We start from the raw sequence: 24,568 nt of genomic DNA, 5'->3' as shown, positions 1-24,568 counted from the left end.
GTTTTCACATCCTTGTCTGATTCTGTAAAGGAAATTCTATTTTACAGAAATATTCGTTGATCATCCATTGACTTCTTCTGGCAAAATATATATATTTTATGCACACACACACATATGGTTCAACTATGTGCTGATCCAGTTCTTTATTTTTGAAAATATAAGTTGGTCTCTTGGTGCTTTGTATATTTACCTCTCTGTTACATAACCTTAGATTAGAAGAATTTATCTTTGTCCTTTATCCTAAATAATTTCCAAACAGGAATTGAAATAAGTACAATGTCTGTGATAGTTGTCAATTTTAGGAAAGATAAAACTAATAATTTAGATAGAAATATAAATGGAAAAAAATATATATATATAAATATATATGTTCATAATATTTTATAATAACCTGCAAGGTACAGAGTTAAAAAGTGGAAATTGCCATATTTGTTTTAGTTTTATATTAATTATCACATAGTTGTCCGTTTTGTACTTACAGAAAAGCTGTTACATGAAAAAGGTTTTATGTCTCAGCATATTTTTGTTTCAAGAATCAGTTATGTTTTATATTTTTGAAATATTTTCAACATTCTGTTCTATATCCTTATAATATGTATTTGCATTTTGTACCTATAGCAAGTACAATAGCAAACATATTTTTGATCACTACCCTTCCTCCTATCATTTACATTTTCCTTATCATTACAGAGGTTAAACAATGTTATGTTTTCTTTTATATTTTAAAAGAAAGTAACTATGGAATTAAAATATTTTGAGGAGCTTTAAAAAAAATTAGTTAGAGAGTTCAGGATAGTGTTTCTCAAACGCTCATGTGAATGTGAATCACCTGGAGATCTTGTGAAAGTGCGGGTTCAGATCCGGTGGGTCTGAGACCCTGCCTCTCCAGCACTTTTCCTGCTGCTGCTCCGCTGACCGCTCTGAGCAGCACAGTTCTACAGGCCAATGGTGTGTGTGTGATCCAAGACGCTGAACCATCGAGGACAAAGAGTGAAGTCAGATACATCTGAGCTCTTCCCTTGATTCTGTATTTAGAATCTCAAGTGAGTGGTCTGCGTTTCTCAAGTTCATTGGAGTTTCTCATTGGTTTATTTTCTATTTTAATGCATTTTTTTTTAGCTCTTTTGACAGCAAGTTTGTGTACCAGCAAAGAGGACTCGGGCCAATTGAAGAAGATACTATTCTTGTCATAGATCCAAATAATGCTGCAGTCCTCCAGTCCAGTGGAAAAAATCTGTGAGTTAAATCACTTATATTGTCATTAAGGCTTGTACTACATGTATTGGGTGTAAGGTGTGTCATTGGGTCTGGTCTTAGAAAGAGTGTGTTGTACAGTAGTGGTGGGAAAGCGCAGCTTAAGAAAGCAGGAGACTAATTGGGCCATCCTATCTTTCATTTTCTAAATGGGTGGTTCGAAACCCTGAGTGAACAGTAGAATTACCTGGGCAGCTTCAAAAGCATTACATTCAGATTTAGTCTGAGATGGGGCCCAGGCATCAAAATGGTACTTTAAAGCTGCCCAGGCAAGTCTAATAGGTAGTCAAGCTCCAGAGAGCCCCTGCTACATGTAGCTATTGAAGTGCGTTGCTGGTCAGCTAGATCTGAAGATTTAAAAAAAAATTCTTCAGCAGAAAAATTATATAAGCAAACTCATTTAATAGTCATCGTTAAGAAAAAAGGCTTCTCTCTTCCCATCTCAAAGTGAAGACTAAATAAATGCCATTTTTAGCTTTCCTTAGCATGCATAGGTAATTTGGCTTTGAAAGCCACTCATTATTTGGTCTTATTCCTAGATGGCATTTGGCAAAAAAAAAAGTTGGCTGATATTCATGGTCATTGAAAGAACGGGGCACCTGTTTACAGTGTCCTCAACCATTTTAACCTGGCAGCTTCAGAAACTATGCCCTACTCCATCTGCTTAGGCACAGGGACAGCAGCTTCTTTGAAGGGGGGAGGCCGTTGGCTTTGAATGCAGCTGCTTATGGAAATGGTAATACTTAGATTTTTTATAGGATTCTAAGATGGTGAATCAGGATCCAAATTCTAATACCAGCTCCACCACTCGGTGTGTTTGAACCTGTCTCTTTGGTGCTCTACCCATTAATCAGAAGCATTCCCATTCCAGAAAGGAATTAAAGGGAAAAGCAGAGCAACTGCTGCTAAATCAACGTGGCCAACAGTGGGGTGTCTATGTCGAAAGCAAATCATAACCCTCACAGTCAGTCTCCCAAACAGAGATCTAGTTCAGTTAATTAGTCAAGGTCAGGGAGTTACAGTCTTGGCTCCTGGAAAAAAAGAAAAATGTGTGGTGCCAACACCATGTTAAGGCTACAGTCTGACAAACATAGCTTGTGGATTGTCCAGTGTCATTTGACCACACCCACATTAAGATGTTGTCCCTGTGTCTGTTAAGCCTGTCCAAGTTCCTTAAGCTTGTGAGCCTCTGTCTACATTAGTTTACAGTTCTCTTACCCAGAACATTCCAATTGATTTGTTAAATAGATTAACCTTCTGTAATGACTATGCAGCAAACCACTTCACTTTGCTTAGATGAGCACAGCCCATATCTGCTGAAAGTTGTTTTCTTTGGGTTCTACTGTCTTTAGTAGGCACTCTTAAAGCTTTTGAGTCATATATTTAATATTTTATATTAATGCAGCATTACATTACCTTGGAGTATATTTAAACTATTCAAACTACATAAATCCATTTATTTTTCTCTAGGCAATTTGTTTTATGCACATGCACATTCTAAGATGTTAATATTTATGATCTTAGGGCTTGTGTTTAAATTGGTGTTATTTGTGTTGTTTATTCTAAGATACCATACTTTATAATAAATATTTGTAATTCGTATATAGGCTTCATTTGTAGATTTTAAAATGATTAAATACCATGTAAGATTTGTCACAAAGAGGTCTCTCTTATAACAAGTATTTTCATTTGACAGTTCTTTTGATCTTTTCTATAGTAATGCAGGTATACATTTATCAATTTATAAATTTATATTGCCTTTATGGATTAATTAGCCAAAAAATTCCTCTTATTTGTGCTTTGGAAACCAGTATGTAATTAAGACACTTATTTTTATTTTGCAGGTTTTACTTGCCACATGGCTTGAGCATAGACAAAGATGGAAATTATTGGGTCACAGACGTGGCTCTCCATCAGGTAATTTTCCATTTGGCAGTTATTGAAACAGAATTTTATGGAGTTATAATCTGGAGTTGTCTGGGTCTTTTCCCGTGACCCAGTAAGTTTATAACAAGAAAATGGAGAGGTCACATCTAAAATTTTTGTTTTATAACCCACTGCTAGGATAGCTACTATGTAAATGATCAAGTTACCCTTCTCCTGTGGGCTGGCAGAAAGCTTAGGGCCAGATGTGAAGCTTTACTCTCATGACCGTATGGCCCACCACCTCCTTCTTGGCTTTCCGCATTTGCTTTTCTTTCCTTTGTCCACAGGCCTTAGTTCTATTTTGTCCCTTGTGTTTTATATTTTCTTTCCTAAGCCACCTTAATCTTCTATAAATTGAGGCAAGGTCCCTAGTACATACATGTATATATATAATACATCAAATTTTTGTCCTTTTTAGAAGAAGTTATATTTTAATCACAGAATAGTCATAAGGTCTTTCCCTCAAAAGACAAGTCACATTTAATACTGTTTTATGAATAGGTGGCAAAGAACTAAGAAAACTAGAAAAAAAGAAACTGGCACTCAAAAGACATAGTTACAGAACTCTTCAAACATCATCTCAGTAAACATTTATTGCTCATGTATTATGTGGAGAGCATGGCACTATTAGCTAAGGAAAGACAAAAAGGAAGGGTCGGGGTGGGTAGAACAGGACATCCATGTATAGTCTCTCTTCACCACTAACTACCTGGACCACATTGAGCAGATCACTTCATCTCTATAGGCCTCACTTATCAAATGAAGGGATCACACCAGATGATTTCTAGAGTCGCAACCCATTCTAAAAAGTATCCTCTTTTAAATACGTTTCTGGGAACTTACTCTAATTGTCTGTGAAAGTGGTCTTAGGCAGGTAGGTGTGTGTCACTATTATTCATGCAAAGTGGGTAAGGCTTTTGTTCCTTTTTAAAAAGGTGTTCAAACTGGATCCAAACAGTAAAGAAGGCCCTCTGTTGATCCTGGGAAGAAGCATGCAACCAGGCAGTGACCAGAATCACTTCTGTCAACCCACCGATGTGGCTGTAGATCCAAACACTGGGACCATCTTTGTATCAGATGGTTACTGCAACAGTCGGATCGTGCAGTTTTCACCAACTGGAAGGTTCATCACACAGTGGGGAGAAGGTACTCAGTAAGACTCTTGATCTCTAATTGTAATTCTTAGCCAGTATCACTAGGACAAGAGAATGGCCACCCCTCACATTCTTGAGGATGTAATTGTCCCCTGCAGTGAGGAAAACAGGGCCTCCGAATGAATCCAGTCGGCTCTTCACACACACACAAACACAGTCTTATGAGAGGGAAAAGAATGCTTCTACCCAAAAAATACTTTGTCCGCATAGGGAGAAAATCTGCAATGTGTTTATGGGTAAGCGATATTATGGAATAAACATATAAACTGCTTTACCTTATTTTTCCACTGGTTCCAGGTATTTAATCATTTACTATCATGAATTTGAAAAATTAGAAAACGTCAAGAGTGATTTGGGTGATTTTACAAATGGTTTACCTGAGGTTTTTCCTTGTTCTGTAGAGTCTTCTGAGAGCAATCCTAAACCAGGCCAGTTCAGGGTTCCTCACAGCTTGGCCCTTGTGCCTCATTTGGGCCAATTATGTGTGGCCGACCGGGAAAATGGTCGGATCCAGTGTTTTAAAACTGACACCAAAGAATTTGTGCGAGAGATTAAGCATGCATCATTTGGAAGAAATGTATTTGCAATTTCGTATATACCAGGTATTTCATCTTAATTTATTTTTTGTGTTTTGTCATACTATACTCTATCCTTAAAAATTGTCTTATCGTAATATCCTCTTTCTGTGAATTTTTTCTTATTAAAGGGTTAAAGATGCCTTATATATCAGATCTTAAAATATTTTAAAACTGGTTCTTCATTGTAAATCATTTTCAACTGAAGTGCCATTGTTCTTTATATATCTTTGAAATAACGAAGAATTTGAAAAGATTTAACAAATGTTTGTAATGAATTAAAAAATTGTTCCCAAACATTGATTTCCATTTTTCATTAATTATGATCATTTTCTCCAGTTAATAAATGGCTAACATTATGTCTTCACACATCATCAACAGATGGTGTGTGTCTGATAAAATCAGTATTCAAAATACTTCTGCTTCACATTTTTTTAAAAAGTGGTGGCTATTTTTTTTTTTAAAAGTAAATATGGAAAGTAAGTAAAGTGTCTGTCTAAATGTCAGGAAGAATGATCAGTTCCAGAAATAAAATCTGGAATTGTTTTTCACATTTTCAGAATAGATTTTCTTGACTTGAAGAAAATCAGAAAAATAATCCAAACTTAAGATCCACTTAATTCACGTTACAAAATAATGGCATAAGATTTCTTTAAATCATGAATACCAAACAACTGAAAATATATTTCTAAAATTTACATATGGTTTTTGCAATACATTTCATTAAATATATCTATACCTTTATTAAAGTAGCATTGTCTATTTATAGTCATCACTATACTGTTTGTTTCTTATTAAAGTTGCATATGGCTACTATCTTCCTAAGTAGCGCCCAGTTTATTTAGGATGTGGAATAAAGGGACTCAGGTGAGTGGATAGGGAGCAAGTTTGGTTCCCCCCAAAATCAGTAAAAAGGTAATAAAAGATTCTCATTAATGTCACTGAAAGAGAAATTCTCATGTTGGTTTTTACCTCATGTTCAAAGAATAAATTTGGCAAGACCGTTCGTTTGATAAAGAAGATGATCGTGTTTGTAACAAATAAAAATAAATCAAATATGAAGAGAAAAACATCAGGAGAGAAGATGAGAGGTTATCTAGTTAAAAACAGAATCTAAGCAAAAGACAAAGCGTATTATAATTGGAATTCTCTACAATATTGCAGAATAGTAATTGATGTTGATAGTGTTGACTTTTTTCTTAGTATGATATGCTAAAGAACCCTATCCTGAAATCCTTAAAGAAAGATACAAAGATCTTCAATACCACTTTAATGTTGTGTATATTTTATTGTGTTTTAATTCTTTAAGACATAGTATTCAATCATCTGAAGTATTTATTTAACCAAAACATCATAGTTTCCATTATTTTGGATAAACACTACTATACTAAGAAATGTAATTTTACTACAAAGAGAATTCATGGAACTAATATAAAAAAGATGGTCTAAATTTTTTAATTCGGAAAAAATATGTCTTTGATAATCTAAAATGTGCATCTCACATGTTCTAACTTCAGTTGTTTAAAATAAGATCATTCTTATATTTATACTGTAACTTCACTTACTTTCTTTGCATGTTTTTCTCTGATTCTCCTTGTAGCTATAGCAGACATTACATATTTTTTTTAAAGATCTGATACCCCAAAATGATTAGCTTAAATAACCTGACTCTTTCTAACAGCTATTTAGGATGCCTGTGATATCTATCTTTCTATGTCTCTTATTCCTATTGCCTATATCTATATCTATGCGTTCCTGATTTCTACTGGCTTCCGAAGTGGAAGGCCTTGCAGCTCCTGGTTTTCCTGTTACAAGACTAGTCCCATAACTTGTTTGCTCTTCATCTTATTACTCAGGAAGAGACATTTGCTAGATAGTTTCTTTTCTACTTTCGTTGTTAATTGTAGGGACCAGGTCACCCTACATTCACTATCTGTGTGATGTACATGCATATATTTGAAGGCCAGTCTTCTCCGTATTTTAAAGAAAGTTTAACTGGATCTGTCGTCACAGGTTTGCTCTTTGCCGTAAATGGGAAGCCTTACTTTGGGGACCAAAAACCAGTACAAGGATTTGTGATGAACTTTTCCAGTGGGGAAATTATAGATGTCTTCAAGCCAGTGCGCAAGGTATTTACCTACATTGCCTAGGTTTACATTTTCGTGAGAATAAAACTAAAATACGAATCTTGGCATTCAATTTGTACTTGAATTTAGAAAAACTTTAAGGAGAAATGACAACTTTCTTAGCTAGGTTGATGGGAGTGCCCTACTCCTATGTTTTATTTAGAGTAAATGTCCTTGTCTGTTCCTAAATCAGTTTCTTCCAATGCAAATTAACACTGTATGCAGTTCTAGGGTTCTTAGTAGACTTTGCACACCGTAGCAGGTTTAAATTCACTGTAGTTAGAATACCAAAAAAATAAGTCTTTTTCTAGTTTCTTCCAACTAGAGAAGATACCACAATATGTTAAACTGTACTTTTATATTTCTCTTAAATCCAACAGAAATCTTGTTTGCTTTTTTTATGCTATGACTACACTGAGCAACAAGACTTGAAAATAGCACTTCCTGGAATTTATTCAAGTCCTAAAGACTTGGTTTAGATGAGAAACTAAAGGCTAGTTTTGGCTTCACAAATGGTTTACCACTGTTTATTTTAACAGTGCTTTTTACAAACACAGTGACTATGGTTCATATGCTCATAGTCCTTCTGTTTCCTCAATTTACTTTCCCTGAAATATGATTGCCAGAAGGATCAGAATGTTCACATGCACTGCCTGAATGTGCTTGTTGTACATCTATTTTGGAAAACTCAGCCTGCTAAAATGCTGCAAATAAAATTATTTTTCAAGACATGTAAAGATTTATTGGCTTTACTTGAATCAAAATACAGCTATCATAAGCCACTGAACAAAGTGTATCTCCATACTCTTAACTCATTTATAGTATTCTTTAAGACACCAAATTTGCTAAATTAAAAAAAAACTTTAAAATACCTCATTATTTTAGAAATTAGTCTGTTAGAATACTGACAGCTAGTCTGGGGTTTATCAAAATTCATTCTCAAGGTATTTCTTTTACCTCGAGTATGTTAGGTACTAAGGATGTAATGAACAGAACAAGACAAAGCCTCTTCCTCAGTTGAGTTTTAGCAAAAGTTACAGGATCTGAGTTGGACCAACTGAATTTGAACTAAAGATTCCAACACAAATTCCTTTGCTTGAGTTTCTATTCATATAGAACAAATAGGACTTTTCACAGAAGTATTTCACCTGAAAAGCAATAAGCAATCAAATATCAAATCATAGTAGCCCTTCAGAAAGAAGTTATTACATTGATCATATATATTTTACTTCAGTAGTGTTTCAGATCCTTATTGATTAGCTGATCTTCGTTGTTTTTGCACCTTTGAGCGAACCTCTTCCTGTCTGTTGATAAAGAAAGTGAGGTACTTAACCATCGTTCGGGTCTTGACTTTTATTAGTGCCGTATTTGCCTTGGTTGTTCTTTTAATAATAACATACTGTGTCAACCAGGATATTAACTTTTAATTCAAATATGCATCTACAAATCAAAACTAAGTGCTAAGCAAGAGGCTAGATTCTAAATGAGCCTTTCTCTCATGAAAATATGAACAGCCCTGAATTAAAATTTCAGAAAGCATTATGCCTAAATATCAGCATTCGTCCGACATTCAGCAATGAATGAGTCACAATATATGGGTCAATGCAGCAAACTGGAAAAGAGAGTCTAACTCAGGGTGAACTTTGCTTTTCCTGTCAATAAATAAGACTTGGTATTACACCAAAACATAAGGGTTTGTTCTGTGTTGACTCAGTATACTGAAATCAGTTTATGAATCTCTCAGAATTTTCATTTAATTAGATTATCGTCATGAAGATTAAGTTTAGGTGAAGAAAATAATATGATGTGTTGACTTCTATATAAGAAGCAATTCTTCTTCTAAGTCAAATGTCAAGTTTTACATAATGTGTCTATGCTTCTGTTTGTGCCTGTCCACTAGTTAAGTCCTCATATAGTTCAGTTCTCCCTCTTCTGTTAGATTCTTTAGATGTTTTTATGTCAGAATGTATGAGCTCCATCTTCATGTCTGTGCAGGGAAGCTGAGATATAGGACAATAAAGAAGATGGTTCTATCAGATGGTGTCAAAAAGCTGTGAGGGCAAAAGATGCACAGTTGCCCTCCAAAGTTCTTCCCCCATAATCACAGGAAAAACTCAGAGTCCTTATCGTCTGCTCTCACACACACCCTTCAGGCTGGCATTTTTTGTCTTCTGTCTTCTGCAAGGCAGCTCATGTGGAAAAAGAAGGAAATGATCCCCATCCTTCCACACGAAAAAAAAAAAAAAAAGAAAGAAAAGAACAGTAAGCCCAGATTCGTGTTGTTTCTCCAGCTTTAAAGATGGAGATTAAAATGGCAATATTTGACAATATTTGAGCTGAAATGTTCACATAAGTTAAATTACTTATCCAAAGCTACCCAGGTCTTTCTAACTATAAAATGTGTGTAGCCTTTTAATCCCCTGAGGTACACATTGGTACGCCAAGGGATATTTTAAGCCACAACATAAACTTGGTGCAACTTCTTAAAGAACTATTTACTTAATATTAAGTAAGTTCAAACATGATTTTGTGTTAAAGTAAACATAGTTATGATACGGAGAACACAAATTCCTTATGAATTTCGAAGACAAATTAGAAAATTTTGAGGGCAGGTTGCTCTGGGCTATGTCACCAAATGCCCCAGGAGATGCTTTCTTGTCACTTTTATTTTTCTGGGGAGGGGTACCTCAAGAGAAGAGTTTGCAAAGCCTGGATTAGAAGTTCTTTCAATCTGTTCAACTCTGAAACCCCAAAGCTTGCAACAGAATTTTCTATTTCAAATGACAAAGCAGTAGAATAGTCCATTAAAAAGACTACAGTTGGGTGCCTCTGATTGCAGTAGGAAAGGAGGTCCCAAAGTCCCATCCTCTGAGCCTCCGCCTGAACCCTTCCGACGGCCCCAAAGTATTTCCAACAGAACCATTGTCTCCCTGGATCAGTTTGAGGACCACGGATAGAGGTTTATCGCTATTGTAGCCTTGAATTGATGATATAGTGTGATTTATTTAAAGCAAAGTCCTTACCTCATGAAGAGTTCACACATTCCTCCCTCACCTTTATTCCCCCACCTTTTATAATATTTTTCCTATCAGAAAATATGAAGCACTTTACAACCATATGTTTTACTAAGCAGTTTCCAAGAACATTTTGGTATAGAAGAGGAGCTGCCTGTAATTTGCGAGTCTGTTGCCACCCATTAGCTGAACCCCAAATAAATATGAACATTTAATGACAGGCTTGTGAGATTTCAACAAGGCAACATTTTGATTTCTGGCCCTCTGTCCTTGTCCTGCACATGTGTCACAGCTCATTTGAGACTATGAAGGAATGAGCCTCCTTGGCAAGGCTGTCTCATTTTTCTTTTCGATGTGAAAAATTGTTGCTGCTTTTGAAAGCGTGATAGTATCTCCAAGCATGGATTGTGCCCCTCCTAACGGGGGCTAAGAACAGTAGTTTGCCTCATTAGCGCCCTTTGTACTCAGCAAACCGGAGTGGGCAGATGCTGGCTGATAAGCCCACAGTCGGGATAATGCTCCTGTTCATGCTCAGTGGTCATATTTTTGAGAACTGTGTATTCAGGCAGGCCTGCTGGCCTCGAAGATGAAAACATCATCCACGTCCTGCCAACTGGCAGGCACGAGGCACCTTTGGAGGCTCCAGTAGACAGATTGAAATGGCAGCAGCACAGCATTTTAAGGCTGCTCTTCCAGGAGCTAGCTTGGTGACCATGAGAAAGTCACATAAAGTACACCCCTCTCCTGTGTCCTCGTGACCGAGATGGTGATGATTTGAAATGGAAGCATATCATGAAGAAAGACAGTCGGAAACACCAAGTGTCTAAGTAGGTACAAAACCTGAGGAAGTACTTGGAGGTAACGCTCAATTTGTTTCCTTTGCTTACAGAAAATATTGCAAACACTGGGCTTCAGAATATTAAACCTCACATTGCTGCATATCTGCTAGGATGCATTTTGGAAATAATCTAAATGCTGGGAATCTTCGAAATGACTCCTCTTATCAGTAATGTACAAATAGTTTTTAAGGTTGCACATGAAACTTCATGGGAATAATAACGGAAGTTAATACTCAGTCTTTTTTACTTGTGTAGATTAAAACACAAATTCTATTAAATGTAGTGATTAAAACGTAGAAGAAGCATGAAGGCAAAAATAAATAAATAATAAATAAAAATAAATAAATAAATAAATAAATAAATTTAAAAATAAATATAAAGAAATAGGTAGATAATGCAGCCCCAAGAAAATAAGACTGTAAAAAACAAATAATCTACTTGTACATGTTTACCTTTTAGAAGTCTTGAAAGTCAGTGATGAGGGTCCCTTAGCATTTCCCAATGCACAGAATTATGCCTGGCAGAGTGAGTGCCCAGAGAATGACGGCATGATTCTCCTTAGCCTAGAGTTGGTTTGATGGAAATTATTGTTTCTTTGGTGTAATACATATGCTTGTTGCTTTGTGGTGTGCTTTGCTTTGTTTTTCTGCCTTTTCATGAAGAATTCAAATAGAGGCTCCCCTCTAACGTCTGCTTCTCGTTTGGGCAGCACTTTGACATGCCTCATGACATTACTGCATCTGAAGACGGGACTGTGTATGTTGGAGATGCTCACACCAACACCGTGTGGAAGTTCACTTCGACTGAAAGTATGCTTTGTACAGTATTTTTGTCTACATTTTTCCTTAGTTTTATTGGTATTAATTTGGGGGATTAAATTAATTTTAGAAGTGGAGAGAAACATCTTCTTTTTTCCTGGCAGTTATCCCCTTGTTTCCACAGATATTCCACAGGAAATTCTTGATGCCTGAAGTAATGTCTACTACATTGAAAGCTGGTGTTAATTCCAACTTAGTTCCAGAGGGATGAGATGGCTTTGGCAAAGCAGGGGGCTGACTGGTTTCCACATGAGCATCATGCCACATGTGGCTCTTCGGCTCTCAGTAGCTGCTGAGCATCTTCCTGCCAGCTTCTGTGTCAGACACGTGTTATCCCAAACAGGAAGCACTCTGAATTTCCGCTTTAGGCTTCAGCTTGCTCAAAATACTCAACTGCTATTTTCATGTCACTTGAAAGTATGTCTGGGAACAGAAGAGTTTCTCTGTCAGGATCAAGCCAGCTAATTTGGGGATTTTCTAATGCAATTTGGACATTACTTCTAATTCTTAAAAAGTATACTAACCTAGCCTCTGATAACATACTAAAAACGTAAGTTTTGGGCCAGCCCTAGTGGCCTAGTGGTTAGTTCAGTGTGTTCCGCTTCAGCAGCCCAGGTCTGGTTCCCGGGTGTGGACCTACATCACTCGTCAGTGGCCATGCTGTGGTGGCAGCTCACATACAAAAAGAGGAAGATTGACAACAGATGTTATCTCAGGGCTAATCTTCCTCAGCAAATGAAAAAAAAAGTAAGTTTTCTAAGTTGAAGAGCAGTGAGTGCTTAGTAGGCCACAAACCACAATGTCCAGAGATGCTTTGAAAATATGGCAGGCTCCATAGGAGAAGACACAGTTAAAGAAAAGAGTTCAGGATGATAAATTTGAGCTGCAGTAAGCCATTTTAGATAGAGAAATAATAAGGACATATGGACTTGAGGAAGATAAGAAATATTAATTGTAACAAGGAAAAATGCGAATTACCGCAAGGGAAAAATACAAATTATAACAAAGAAAAGTGAAATCAAGAGTTCAAAAACTTTAATCAGATACCACACAGGTCTTGCCAAGTATTTGATAATTGCTATCTTCAGAATTGTCCTTTGAGTATCTTTTGCTCTTTTGTAATAAAGACCCAGCGCAATCGTGGGCTATTCTACTCCAGCAGTAACTTCGCATGCCTCTTGCAAGCGTGGCTCCCCCACAAAGAGGAACCAGAAGGTGTGGGCAGACAGGAAAGCAAAGAGAGAGATGGATAATTCCCAACTGGATGACTAAACCCAGGCTTTCAGAATAAAAAAATGAATAAGTACATTTCAAAATGGAAAAGATTTCAGAAATCTAGCCAATTTATTCACTTTGCAGATAGGAATATAATACTTGAACTCATTAAGATTCCAGTCTGAGGCTCTTTATACCACCCTAGTGGTTGGTACTCAACAGAGATGGATATCTGAGTCACCTGGAGAGGATTTTTAAATACATATGGCCAGGCCCCACTCAAGATCTATAGAAAAAGGAAGAATGATAATAAGTATATTTTGGAAAGGCTTCCCAAGAGGTTTGATACATCCCCTGATGACAAGTGCTGTAATATAGCATTCAGCTTCAAAATAGAAAAGTCCTCTGCATAGTCCAGAGTGCAACCAAATAATAAATCTGGAAAATGGTACCTTTGGAACAGTAAGACCACCATCAAAGGCTTAATAAGTGTCCTATGTATTTGCATTCTAGTATTTAACTAATCAGATCCATTTATGCCAACTAGAAGACTATTAATCGAAACATAGTAGAACTGGTAATCAGTCTATGTCCACATGAAAACAGAACTAATTGATATTTCAGAAATAATACAGTATTATGAACTCCACAAGGAAAAGCTCACTCTAAAGATGAAGACCTTTGAAATATTATTAGGGCTTTGTATTAAATTGTTTTCTATTATTGTAATGTATTTGGTAAGTTAAGGAAATATTTTCTACTGAGTAAAGTTAATATCAAAATTAAGTTTTCAAATGTTCTTTTTGGGGATTCTGATTTCCTCTCTCCTTGCTGTGCTATGTTACAGGAGTGGAGCATCGATCAGTTAAAAAGGCTGGCATTGAGGTCCAGGAAATCAAAGGTTGGTCAGATTACTCTTATCACTGAAACCCAAGGCTATTTGTGTTGAGTTCTTTTATGGCTCTTGACTGCACTTAAAAAATTATCAGGCTAAAAATAAAATATAATCTGGTAAATTATCCGTAACTTCTGCTATGTACTGAGCCTTTAAACCTGCATGTTGCCACTGCTTTTTCTGATAAATGGAGTAGTAATAATGAGCTCAAATTCACTGATTTCAAGTGATGGAAAGTGATTGAGGATGTAAGAAATCTATAATGAGTGGGCCAGAGACATTTCAGAGAGGAAAAAAGTCAGTCAGTCACTTTAGGAAGTACATTAACCCCAGGTAAGCAGAAAAATACTGTCTAGCATACTGGAAAAGGCCTTTCTTAATGGTCTCTACTCTAAAGGAGTGAAAAATATCTTTGATGAGTAAATACTATAAGGAACTGAAAAGATTAGCTGCTCCCTAAGCTCCTATCTTTGCACCATTCAACCCTCATCATTTACCGAGGGCCATCTTGTGTAAGGCACTCTAGCAGGTTCAAGGGAAATGAAACTGCTTGACTGCGAGACACTTAGAGCCTATAAGGAGGGTGTGTGTGTACACATACATATCCATACACATATATAGAAATAAGTATATCATTGGTATATATTATAGGAATGGGGAAATGTGTTAGCTACTGAGAAGCAGCCACTGGGTTCATTTGGAACCTCAGTCAAATTATTTTTTCCCTTTCCTAGGATCAGCTTCTATTTGCATATTTTCTGTATCTGCAGACAGATTTTCTACTATCTGCAGAAATATTTCTACTATTTTCTACTATCTGACATGGTCATGTATGGTTAAGAACTCACTAGAAGTGCTCCTAATGTTTAAGTAGCAAAGTGATTCCTTTATTAGTTGCTTTACAAATGATTCACCTAGATACTCAGACTTAACCCTAGGCTTACTTGTTTTCCTTTCTCATGAAAGCAGGTGGAAAAAAGATGAAAAGAAGCAAGAACCAAGGGGGAGCTTAGGGATTTTATGTAGGCAGATAAGAAAATATAGCCGGCTCAAGGTTGAAAGGGGTAAGACAATATTATAAAATAAATAAATAGCAATTGTTTGGCATTTGTAGAGATTCTACCCAGGTGACACTACTGAGTGGCATTCATAGCACACTACTATATTGAAGAAGATTCCTGATCCCCTATTTTTCTATCATTGTTATATATAGAATTATTGATAAGTTCTGTTTGTCCTGGAATAAAGATATTGGGAAAGTTATTGTTATTAATAATAGCTGTCACTTATGGAGCACAAACTGTGGCTATACAAAAATTATCACGTTTAATCCTTACGCCAATCAAGTGATAATTACTATTATCCCCATTTTACATATGAGGAATGGAGGATCAGAATTACTACCAAGCCATTACTAGATGGTAAGTGGTAGAGCTGGGTTTTAAACTAAAGTCTGTTTGGTACCAAATCCTGTGCCCCTAACTGCTCTTACTGAACTGCTGAGGGGAGATGAATACCCCCAATTCATTCACCACAAATTCTTCCAAGAACTACAGGTTGGGAATGGTTGTAGTTTAGTCTGAAACCTCTGGGATTTCAACATGAACCATTCTGTTTAAACAGATCCACCAAAAAATTCTAGACTGTACTGGTTGGCCTGTTGAGAACATCCCAACCCCACTGACCTCATCTTGACTGGCCAGTGAAGAATGAACAAGCTTTCCTGTAGGCCATTTCCTTTCTCATCAGTGCACACCACTGAGTCTGTTTGGTTGGAAAACCTCCCAACTTTGTGGCAGAACCCAGAAGTTCAAGTAGTAAATTTGATTGAAACATTTTGTCATGACAGTCCCATTTTACTAGTTAGGAATATCCAAACTCACATGAAGTTGTTCTATTCTGCTTTGAACCCATATGACTCCCATTAAACCTTTCTTATTACAAAAAGGAGTATAAATCATGCTGGATCTCCAAGAGTTTATCTTTTGTCAAAACCCAGAAGCTTAATTTAAAGCACTTCTTATCAAAAAAGGGGAGAAACACCATCCCGGCTTTAACAGCCCTGTAGATCAAGTTCATTGTAAATTTCCAATTTCGAGGAACCTCCAATGATACTCATCCACACTGTGAATGATCACATAACAGATCAGTAATAATAGGGTTTCAGAACCAGTGTTGTGTTCTCAGGGAGTTGCAGGGATAAGAGAATTTGTGATAAGAAACTTATGAAAGGGATTTAAATTTTCAAACAAAGTTACCAGGCATAAAACAGATATGCCAATATCCCATCAAAAGCATAGGGTTCCCCCTTCCCTCACCACTTACAATAAAAGATGATGATGGCGAATCAGTCTCAAGAAAATAAAAAGAAACTCTCGGTGCAGTTAGCGTCTTAGGCCTGACAGAGAACAACACATTGTAGAGGAAGCACGTTGCATTAAAAAAAAAAAAGAGTAATCTCATTGGTTCTATATGCACGTTTCATGTCTTCTAAAATGTTACATGCTAGAAGCCATCTAAAACCTTCAGCCCTCAGTTCTGTGATGAACTGGGCAATAATCACTGTGTTGCTATTAGAACTATCCCTCCTCTCCTGTCCTAGTAATTCCAATTCCAAATGGTCTCTGGGCTTCTCTCCTTCTGTCAAGGGGAGAGAGATCTGAGCATGCTCGCATGTGTGAGCTCACACAGCAGTGCACCTAGCCTCCCTTTAGAAATGCATTGCTTTAAGGAAGAAGGAAGAAAACTTCTTATACATCAGCTTTTCAAAATTATTTTTACCTCTAACTATCTGTAAAGGTGCCAGAAGAGCTTGTTTGAAGCATTTTTGTTCTAGATGGAATACATCTGGCATCTTATATGGTAGAAGAATGTCATATGGGTATGTCCTATCTTCCAGAAGTCTCGGGTCCTGGCTAATGTTAGAGCTTCTTCAGTCCTTCATCAGGGATGCTCCAGATTGCCAGGGTTTTCAGTTAAAGAATTTAGGATAAAAAGTAAAAGTGAGGCCAGCCCTGTTGCCTAGTGGTTAAATTTGGCACACTCTGCTTTGGCGGCCCAGGTTCGGTTCCCGGGCGCAGACCTACACCGCTCATTGGCAGCCATGTTGTGGCAGCAACCCACATACAAAATAGAGGAAGATTGGCACATATGTTAGCTCAGGGCAGATCTTCCTCAGCACAAAAAAAAAAAAAAAAGTAGAAGTGGCAGAATTAGGATTGTTCTTTATGCTTTGAATGAAATTCTTAGAATCTTAAATGCTAACTATTTTTCAGGCTTTTTATTCCACTTACAAAGGCTCCTGAGAAGAACAGCAATTTTGCTTTTTTTTTTAGACTGAGAAATTTAAAATTTTTATCCTCTTTCTTTAAAACGTAGAGCATCTTTTAAAATCTAAACATACTTCAGCTGGTTCCAAAGTTAGAATGTTCAAGTATTTTTAGCAGATGACACTCTGAGTACCAGAAGGGGTGTGGAAATCAAGAATTTCTAAAGCACAATGTGTGTATCTCAGCAAGTTCATTACCTCATTCTCAGCCCACTTTCTATGAATGCTAAACTGATTCTTGTAGTCTATCACCTACTTCATAGTTCTTTCCTTTTAATGGATCCCAGTCCTGGCTCTGTCTTGTGAAGGAAACTAGATATGAGCTGATATAGCCGTTGTCTTAGGTGTAGGGAAACCTACTAAATAATGGGTAGAAATTGCTATGTAATTACTCTGGTTATAGTCACCTTCAAATAGAAACAAACCCTTCTTCGAAGGCAACAAGTTCTTGACCACAAATCTACATCTTTGGCCTATATTTTTTTCATTCTTGTCATTTATTTATTATTATTTTCCTGCTTAAATATAGAATGAGCTTAAATACAGAACAGTTTATATACCTTTTATACAGTGATGAAGAAAAAGACAAAACAGCAGTCAGGAAGAGTAAGATCGCACTTATATTCCTCTTGGAAACTGAGACTAAAGGTTAAATTTGAACCATGTAGGTCTCAGAACCAATCCCTTTCCTTCTCTCCCGCTGAAGTTTCAAGAGCCACTCCAGTGGACATAAGAAGACAAATAACGGTCTCCCCTTAACCATAGCCCAGGGAAGGAAATGAAGACCATGGGGCCATCTGTAAAATGGTGATAATAATAGTGCCTACTCATAGGCTTGGTGTGTGATTAAATGAGATCAATGCTTGAAACAGTGTAAGTGCTCAATAGATATAATTGAGACCATGAAGGAGGCTGGCTCAGAACGTTGAAGCAAAGAGTTCCAAACTTCTAGGCACACAAACACTTCCATTTGTGTGTATTATAAATTGTGTTTACAGTATCTTAAGTAATTTGAGAAATGATTCCTTGGAGATGTGTTCCAGCAAGCTGCTAAGCTGTGTCTACCCACATTAAACATTAACCGAAGATTTTCCTGATGATGTTAAACCACCTTTGCCTGTCATTCTATCAAAATTTCCATGAGGCCGTATGATGTACTCTGTACCACAGGGCAGAAGGGCACACCAAGAAATTGAAGTTCCAGAAACCTTGTGAGCCTTTTGGCAAAGATGGTTGTAACTACTGACCTTTGCACACTAGGATTTTTGTACAAACACACACAGGTTTCTTGGGACAAGAGTGTCTCAGGGGTCAACCTCATTTTCAAGTCAGTAGTTATTAAGATCCCCGCAGCAGCTTATATGACTTCATTGCATCAGTTTCTGCAACAGTACTTTAGGCCTGATGTCTACCCAGTATGTGCCAATATCACAGAATAGTTGTCAAAGTTATTATCATCAACAACCAAAGGATATACAGTGCATCCGTGTGCACTTACAGTTTCCTGGGAACTGTAGAAATGAACCTCGAAAGGACACAGTTCCATTTTCCAGTTTGTAATCTTGCAATTGTGCATATGATGTACCAATAATTTATTGAAAGAGATTCATAAACTAAAGATACAAGGAAGCAAATGCTTATTAAGCACCTTCTTGATGACAGCATTTACACTCAGCAGTTTTATGAAGGAGGCATTGTTATCACAGTTTCACAGATGAGGTTATTAAGGCCCTGATCATTTAAGTAACTTGCCCAAAGTTATGCAGCTTGTTGTGTAGGAGAACTGGGATTGGAGCCCAGATTCGTTTGACTCCAGTGTGCATACCAATTCTGTCCCGTACACCATGCTGCCTGTTGATTTTAATTTTGAAAAAATATGAAAGGAGGATATATTTTTTGTAGAATTATCGCTAAAGAGGGAATAAAGCATAGAACCAAAGAAAATCACTTTAAGGTGAAAAACCATTCAGTGGAAATTTCTAATCACAGTACCTGCTGCCAGCTTGATAGATTCAGTTATTGAAACATGAGCCCCACGTGCATTAACTCAACAAGTTCTTTGGGAGCATTTGTTGATCTGACTGGGTAGGGGTGGGAGGGGGCGGTCTTGGCATCTTTGAGTCAGTTGAATATTGTGAACTCTTCTTTCCCTGAAGAATCCGAGGCAGTTGTTGAAACCAAAATGGAGAACAAACCCGCCTCCTCAGAATTGCAGAAGATGCAAGAGAAACAGAAACTGATCAAAGAGCCAGGCTCGGGAGTGCCCGTTGTTCTCATTACAACCCTTCTGGTTATTCCGGTGGTTGTCCTGCTGGCCATTGCCATATTTATTCGGTGGAAAAAATCAAGGGCCTTTGGAGGCAAGTAAAATGAGCCCCTTGAACTTGGAACCTACCTTTGAAAGAGTGTTTGACCTTATCCTCAAACTTCGGTTGTGATTTTTATCAGTGTTCTTCTTAAGTGCTCTCTACCTTTTTTGACGTTATTGTCTATGTTCCAAATACTGTCTGTAGTTAGTATCACAGTAGAAAATATATCCGAAGCCTTAGAAATTTGGATAGTTAGGTTAAAGTATAACCTTTAATATTGCCTTTTAGCAATTGACTTAAGCCTAATTAATGTCTCCATATGAAACTATGTAGATAAGTAGAGTCAGTAGAAATTAGCTGAAGGGTCAGGAAGGCAGAGACCCCTGCTATTAGAAACAAGCCCAGTCCTCAACATACCTGCCTCAGTTATTGGGAGTTGTAATTTCCCCCCTCGTCCTGGCTCTAGCTCTTAGCTACATGACCTTGGGCAAGTTACTTAATCTCTCTAAGCCACAGTTTCCTCTATACAGTGGAGATAAAATACTCACAAGGTCACGTGAGGATTAAGTAAAATAATGTACATAAAGTATTTATCACTGTACCTGGCACCTAGTAAGTGCTCAATTAATACCACCAATGATTGTGAGGAATAATCATTGGTAATAAAGTAATGAAAGTCATAAGAAGACATAAAAGATACTTGTCTTAAACCTTAGCTTTCTCAGGAAACCAACTATTCTATAACAAACTATTTGGTAGTTTTTAAATAGTCGTAATTTTGGCTTTTGGCCTTCCCTAACCAAAGAAGGCAGGGTCCAGTACTGGCGTCGATATTTTAGTAAATCATTATTATAGTCTAGAACCCAGGAGCTGAGTTCCCTTCAGGGCATCCAAATAAATAAACAAATAATCCAACCCATGATTCTCACATCTCAGGAGCTGTCCCTTGGCTGGGTCCCCAGGTCCTAAGGCAAGAGTCTACAGCTGCGTCTGGGAAGGAATCCATAGACCAAGGTGGGAGGTAGCATTTGATCAAGAAACAGCATCTGATCCTCTTTCAGGCCAAGGCGGCCATGGCGGGGATTCAGTGCCCACGGCAAAGCCATGACACAGAAACAAAAACCAGACGATTCAATTTAATACGTTGTGAAAGGGAATTTTTCTAGGACTTTCTTTTGTTTTTCATCTGCAGTCAATAAAGCTCTGCAAAAATACAGTTAACTCTTCCCAAAAAAGACTTCTGTTGAGCCCCTGTTATGTGTATGGAACTGTGGTAAGCAGGAGCAAAGATAAATGTAGTCATTATCTTCATGGAGTTAGATGGAAGCTTCAAAGGAGCAAGAATCTTGTATGTTTACTTGTTTACTGAGGTATCCTCAGCACAAATAACAGTTCCTGGCACTAGGGCTTCAATAAATAGTTGTTAGAAGAATGAATAATTAAGAGGAGCTCACAGAATAGATGACACATGAAAGTAGTAATTGAGGGTGGTAAGAACGGTAATAAACACACAGAATATCAGGAACACGTGGCGCCTGGGGGCAGGTAGCAGGAATGTTGGTAATCAACTCACACTGGAAGGAGGAGTGGCTGGGGAGTCGAGGAGTGGCTGGGAAGTCTCTCCTGTTTGCTGTTAAGCACGTGTGACATGGCACTGTTACAGAATTCTGAGTCTACAGGAATGTGATGGGCAGGCAGAGACCCGTGTCAAACCATATGAAATTATGAAACTATGAACAATATGAAATTATTCAATCATGTTTTATTTAGAAAAATTGCAGTTCCATATGGCTCAATCTCTGCATTTAATTCTAAAAGTAGATCAGCCTCTCATATTTTTTCAACATTTGTTCTTGATAGATCTTATCCAATCTTTGAGGGTTTTTAGTAACCCTCATAAAAGACCTTCCATTTATTCAGAACATCCTTAATACATGTCAGCTCCACATCAGACACTGTGCTAGGCACAGGGGATGCAAAACCAACTGAAGACTGTCCTGCATCCTTGTAGAACTTACAGTCTAATTTGTTGGCTTTCTAACAGTTTTTTCAGATTCTTCTTTCCTGCTTGCCTGTCTCTCCCCATGCACTCCTCTGCTTTCCCTCTGTCGTCCACCTGCTAGCTTTCTCCAGGATGCTGCCTTCACTCCTGGTTAGAGACTTTTAGGAGAACCATAAGCCTTGCTTCCCCTAAGGAATGTTGGAAGCCAGGGCCAAAAGTGCAGAGAGATATACAGCAAGGGAAGAAATGAAGTGAAGTCCATCAGGAGTTCTGCTTCCCTATAAGGAAAGAAAGTTGATCCTTCATGGGGATGGGCAGCCCCATGAGGAGCACTTGGGTCATCTTGTATGATTGAAAATCCTCACGGGGTCAGGTCCTTTGCCTTTACTTAAGTCTTATATAAAGGGGAGATAACGTACATGAATCGAAAGCTTTCTCAAGCAGGACACGCACTGTTCTTAATAGAAAGACTAAAGCCTAAGACAAATATTCCTAATATTTGTACTAAGCAAAGCTTCCAAATTTACAAATTATTGATAACTTAATTTTGTCCTAATAAAAATAACTAATATTTATTGAGCATTTACTCTGTATGTACCAGGCACGGTTCTAAGCACGTCACATACAGTAGCCCATCTAAACCTTACAGATAGATAGGGATTGTCAGTGATCCCTCTTGTCTCAGAGGAGAAAACTGAGGCTCAGAGAAGTAATTCATGGAGATTGGACAGCCTGTAAGAGACACAGGCAGGTGTCAAACCCAGCTCTGGCCCTTATAGACATCACAATAATATGTTGCCTCTTTTTCCTTGGAATTGCATACAGACAAGAGCCAGGCCTTGTTATCATTTATGAATTCCTGATTTTGTATTGAAAGTTGAGCCCATGGATTGAGGAGGGTGATTGGGACTCATTTTGAAATGTGCCGTCTTTTTCTAGCAGAGTCTGAACACAAAGTCGAGGCAAGTTCAGGAAGAGTACTGGGAAGACTTAGAGGTATGCCTGTGACCTTTTAGAATCGTTCACGTTTGGTTCAAAGTCAACAAGCTCATGTCTTTTAAAGAGCAAGGAGAGATTTCTTATTTTCTCTCTGAAAATTAAACTCCTTGTGTTCAGCATAGCATCCCCCAGTGTTTAAGTACAGAATGCAAACCATAAACTAAACCGAAGGCGTGGCTACGGCAGCAAATTTCCTAGTTTCATTTTGCCCATCTTGCCATTCTATATTATCTAATTCTCTTCGCCTGCCTTTTATCTGGCTTCATTTGTCTTCAGTAAATTTCCTGTCACTCCTGTCAGCATGTCAGTACTTGTCAGAGTGAAGATGACCTTTCCATAAAGTCATTGAAATGAAGAGCTGCTCATGGGATGCCAATTCCAGAGAGCCTGGACAAAGCAGGAGGTGAAAAGTGAATCTGAAATAATCCTGCAGAAACACATAATCCTGGGGAGCTTTGTTTTTTCCCAAGTCTATGGAGTAATATCTTTCCAACTCTGTAGGATAAGTCTCTCTGTATGTCAGTCTTTTTTTATTTTTTAACTAATATCTACCCTTTCCCATCCCCACCTTCCAACTTTGTTTACCATTTAAGAACTTACAAGGAAACTGAGAATCCTTTGTGCAAACTTTACCTCAATTCTATGTCATTGTTTGTTTTCTTCAGGAAAAGGAAGTGGAGGCTTAAACCTCGGAAATTTCTTTGCGAGCCGTAAAGGCTACAGTCGGAAAGGGTTTGACCGGCTCAGCACCGAGGGGAGTGACCAGGAGAAAGATGAGGATGACGGAAGTGAATCAGAAGAAGAATATTCAGCACCTCTGCCCGCACCTGCACCTTCCTCCTCCTGAAAACTGGGCTTTGATTTAGTTGATGAGATTTACCAAGAATGCCAGGTTCCTTTCCCTTTAGCACGATTAGAGTTTTGTGTATTTAATTGTAAACTGTACTAGTCTGTGTGGGACTGTACACATTTTATTTACTTCGTTTTGGTTTAGTTGGCTTCTGTTTCTGGTTGAGGAGTTTCCTAAAAGTTCATAACAGTGCCATTGTCTTTATCTGAACATAGAATAGAGAAACAGTCCTCTTCTTCCATCACGTTACTAATTTAATGATGGAAGCTTTGCTCATTTACATTTTGAGACTTTTCTGTAGGTGTAAATAGCCCCATTCTCTGCTTGGACACAGTCTTTTCCCAATAGCACTTCCATTGCCAGTGTCTTTCTTTGGTGCCTTTCCTGTTCAGCATTCTCAGCCTGTGGCAGTAAAGAGAAACTTTGTGCTACACGACGACGAAGCTGCTAAATCTTCTTCTATTTTTTTAAAATCACTAACATTATATTGCAACAAGGGAAAGAAAAAAGTCTCTATTTAAATTCTTTTTTTTAAATTTTCTTCTTTAGTTGGTGTGTTTTTGGGATGTCTTATTTTTAGATGGTTACACTGTTAGAACACTATTTTCAGAATCTGAATGTAATTTGTGTAATAAAGTGTTTTCAGAGCATTAGCTGTCAGAGTGTATTTTGCCAATTTTTGCATATGTCCAGGGTTTTGTATACTTTTGTAATAATTACATAAACCACAGATTGAGTGAAACCTACTCAATGTCTTCAACCAAAAGAAATGTGTTGTATTGTATTAAAATCAAGAAGATATTTTGTTATGTAGCTGATACAAATTAAAAACCAGCCTAAGAGCTTACATACATGTGTAAAATCAGGCTCTCTGATGATTCAACGAGAGTGTTTGCCTGTATATCAATCAGAAGGTAAATACTTGAATAAAAGGTGATCATAGCTGAGAGGAAACCTGTGTCTCAAATTACATACGCAAATAAATTCATCAGTGTAGGTTACTACTCATAGTTTTCTTTTTAAAGAATAATTTCAGCTAAATTCCTGTGTATTCATAGAAATATTCATCTCTTATAGTGACTACAAATTTACTTTTAAAACACCTTTTTCATAATCCATCAATGCAATTTAGTAAGAACCTGATAACTTTCCTTTTTGTAATAATCAGACTCTAGAGCCCTTTCTTCAAAATGCCTACTTACAGTGCAGGCATCTTAGTAGTTGAGATATTAGAGATGTAATTGACCAATCATGAAAACAATGC

General features: G+C 37.4%; 1 protein-coding gene across 51 annotated transcripts in view; it reads left to right on the top strand.

The window, feature by feature from the left end:
- The window catches only part of PAM (peptidylglycine alpha-amidating monooxygenase), a 274,367-nt gene extending 250,109 nt beyond the window's left edge, over nucleotides 1–24,258 (top strand). For 10 of the 51 annotated variants that reach the window (XM_070232835.1, XM_070232815.1, XM_023616962.2 and 7 more), the window contains 10 exons: nucleotides 1,120–1,236; nucleotides 3,099–3,171; nucleotides 4,116–4,326; nucleotides 4,736–4,936; nucleotides 6,923–7,038; nucleotides 11,598–11,697; nucleotides 13,769–13,822; nucleotides 19,301–19,504; nucleotides 22,398–22,451; nucleotides 23,120–23,957. In XM_070232835.1, the coding sequence (XP_070088936.1) occupies nucleotides 1,120–1,236; nucleotides 3,099–3,171; nucleotides 4,116–4,326; nucleotides 4,736–4,936; nucleotides 6,923–7,038; nucleotides 11,598–11,697; nucleotides 13,769–13,822; nucleotides 19,301–19,504; nucleotides 22,398–22,451; nucleotides 23,120–23,301 (1,312 nt within the window). In that variant the 3' untranslated portion in view covers nucleotides 23,302–23,957. 51 annotated transcript variants of the gene reach the window in all.
- The last annotated feature ends 310 nt before the right edge of the window (nucleotides 24,259–24,568 follow it).

This window comes from Equus caballus, chromosome 14 (assembly GCF_041296265.1).
Source record: "Equus caballus isolate H_3958 breed thoroughbred chromosome 14, TB-T2T, whole genome shotgun sequence".
NCBI lineage: Eukaryota > Metazoa > Chordata > Mammalia > Perissodactyla > Equidae > Equus > Equus caballus.
This window is presented reverse-complemented; position numbering and strand designations above follow the sequence as displayed.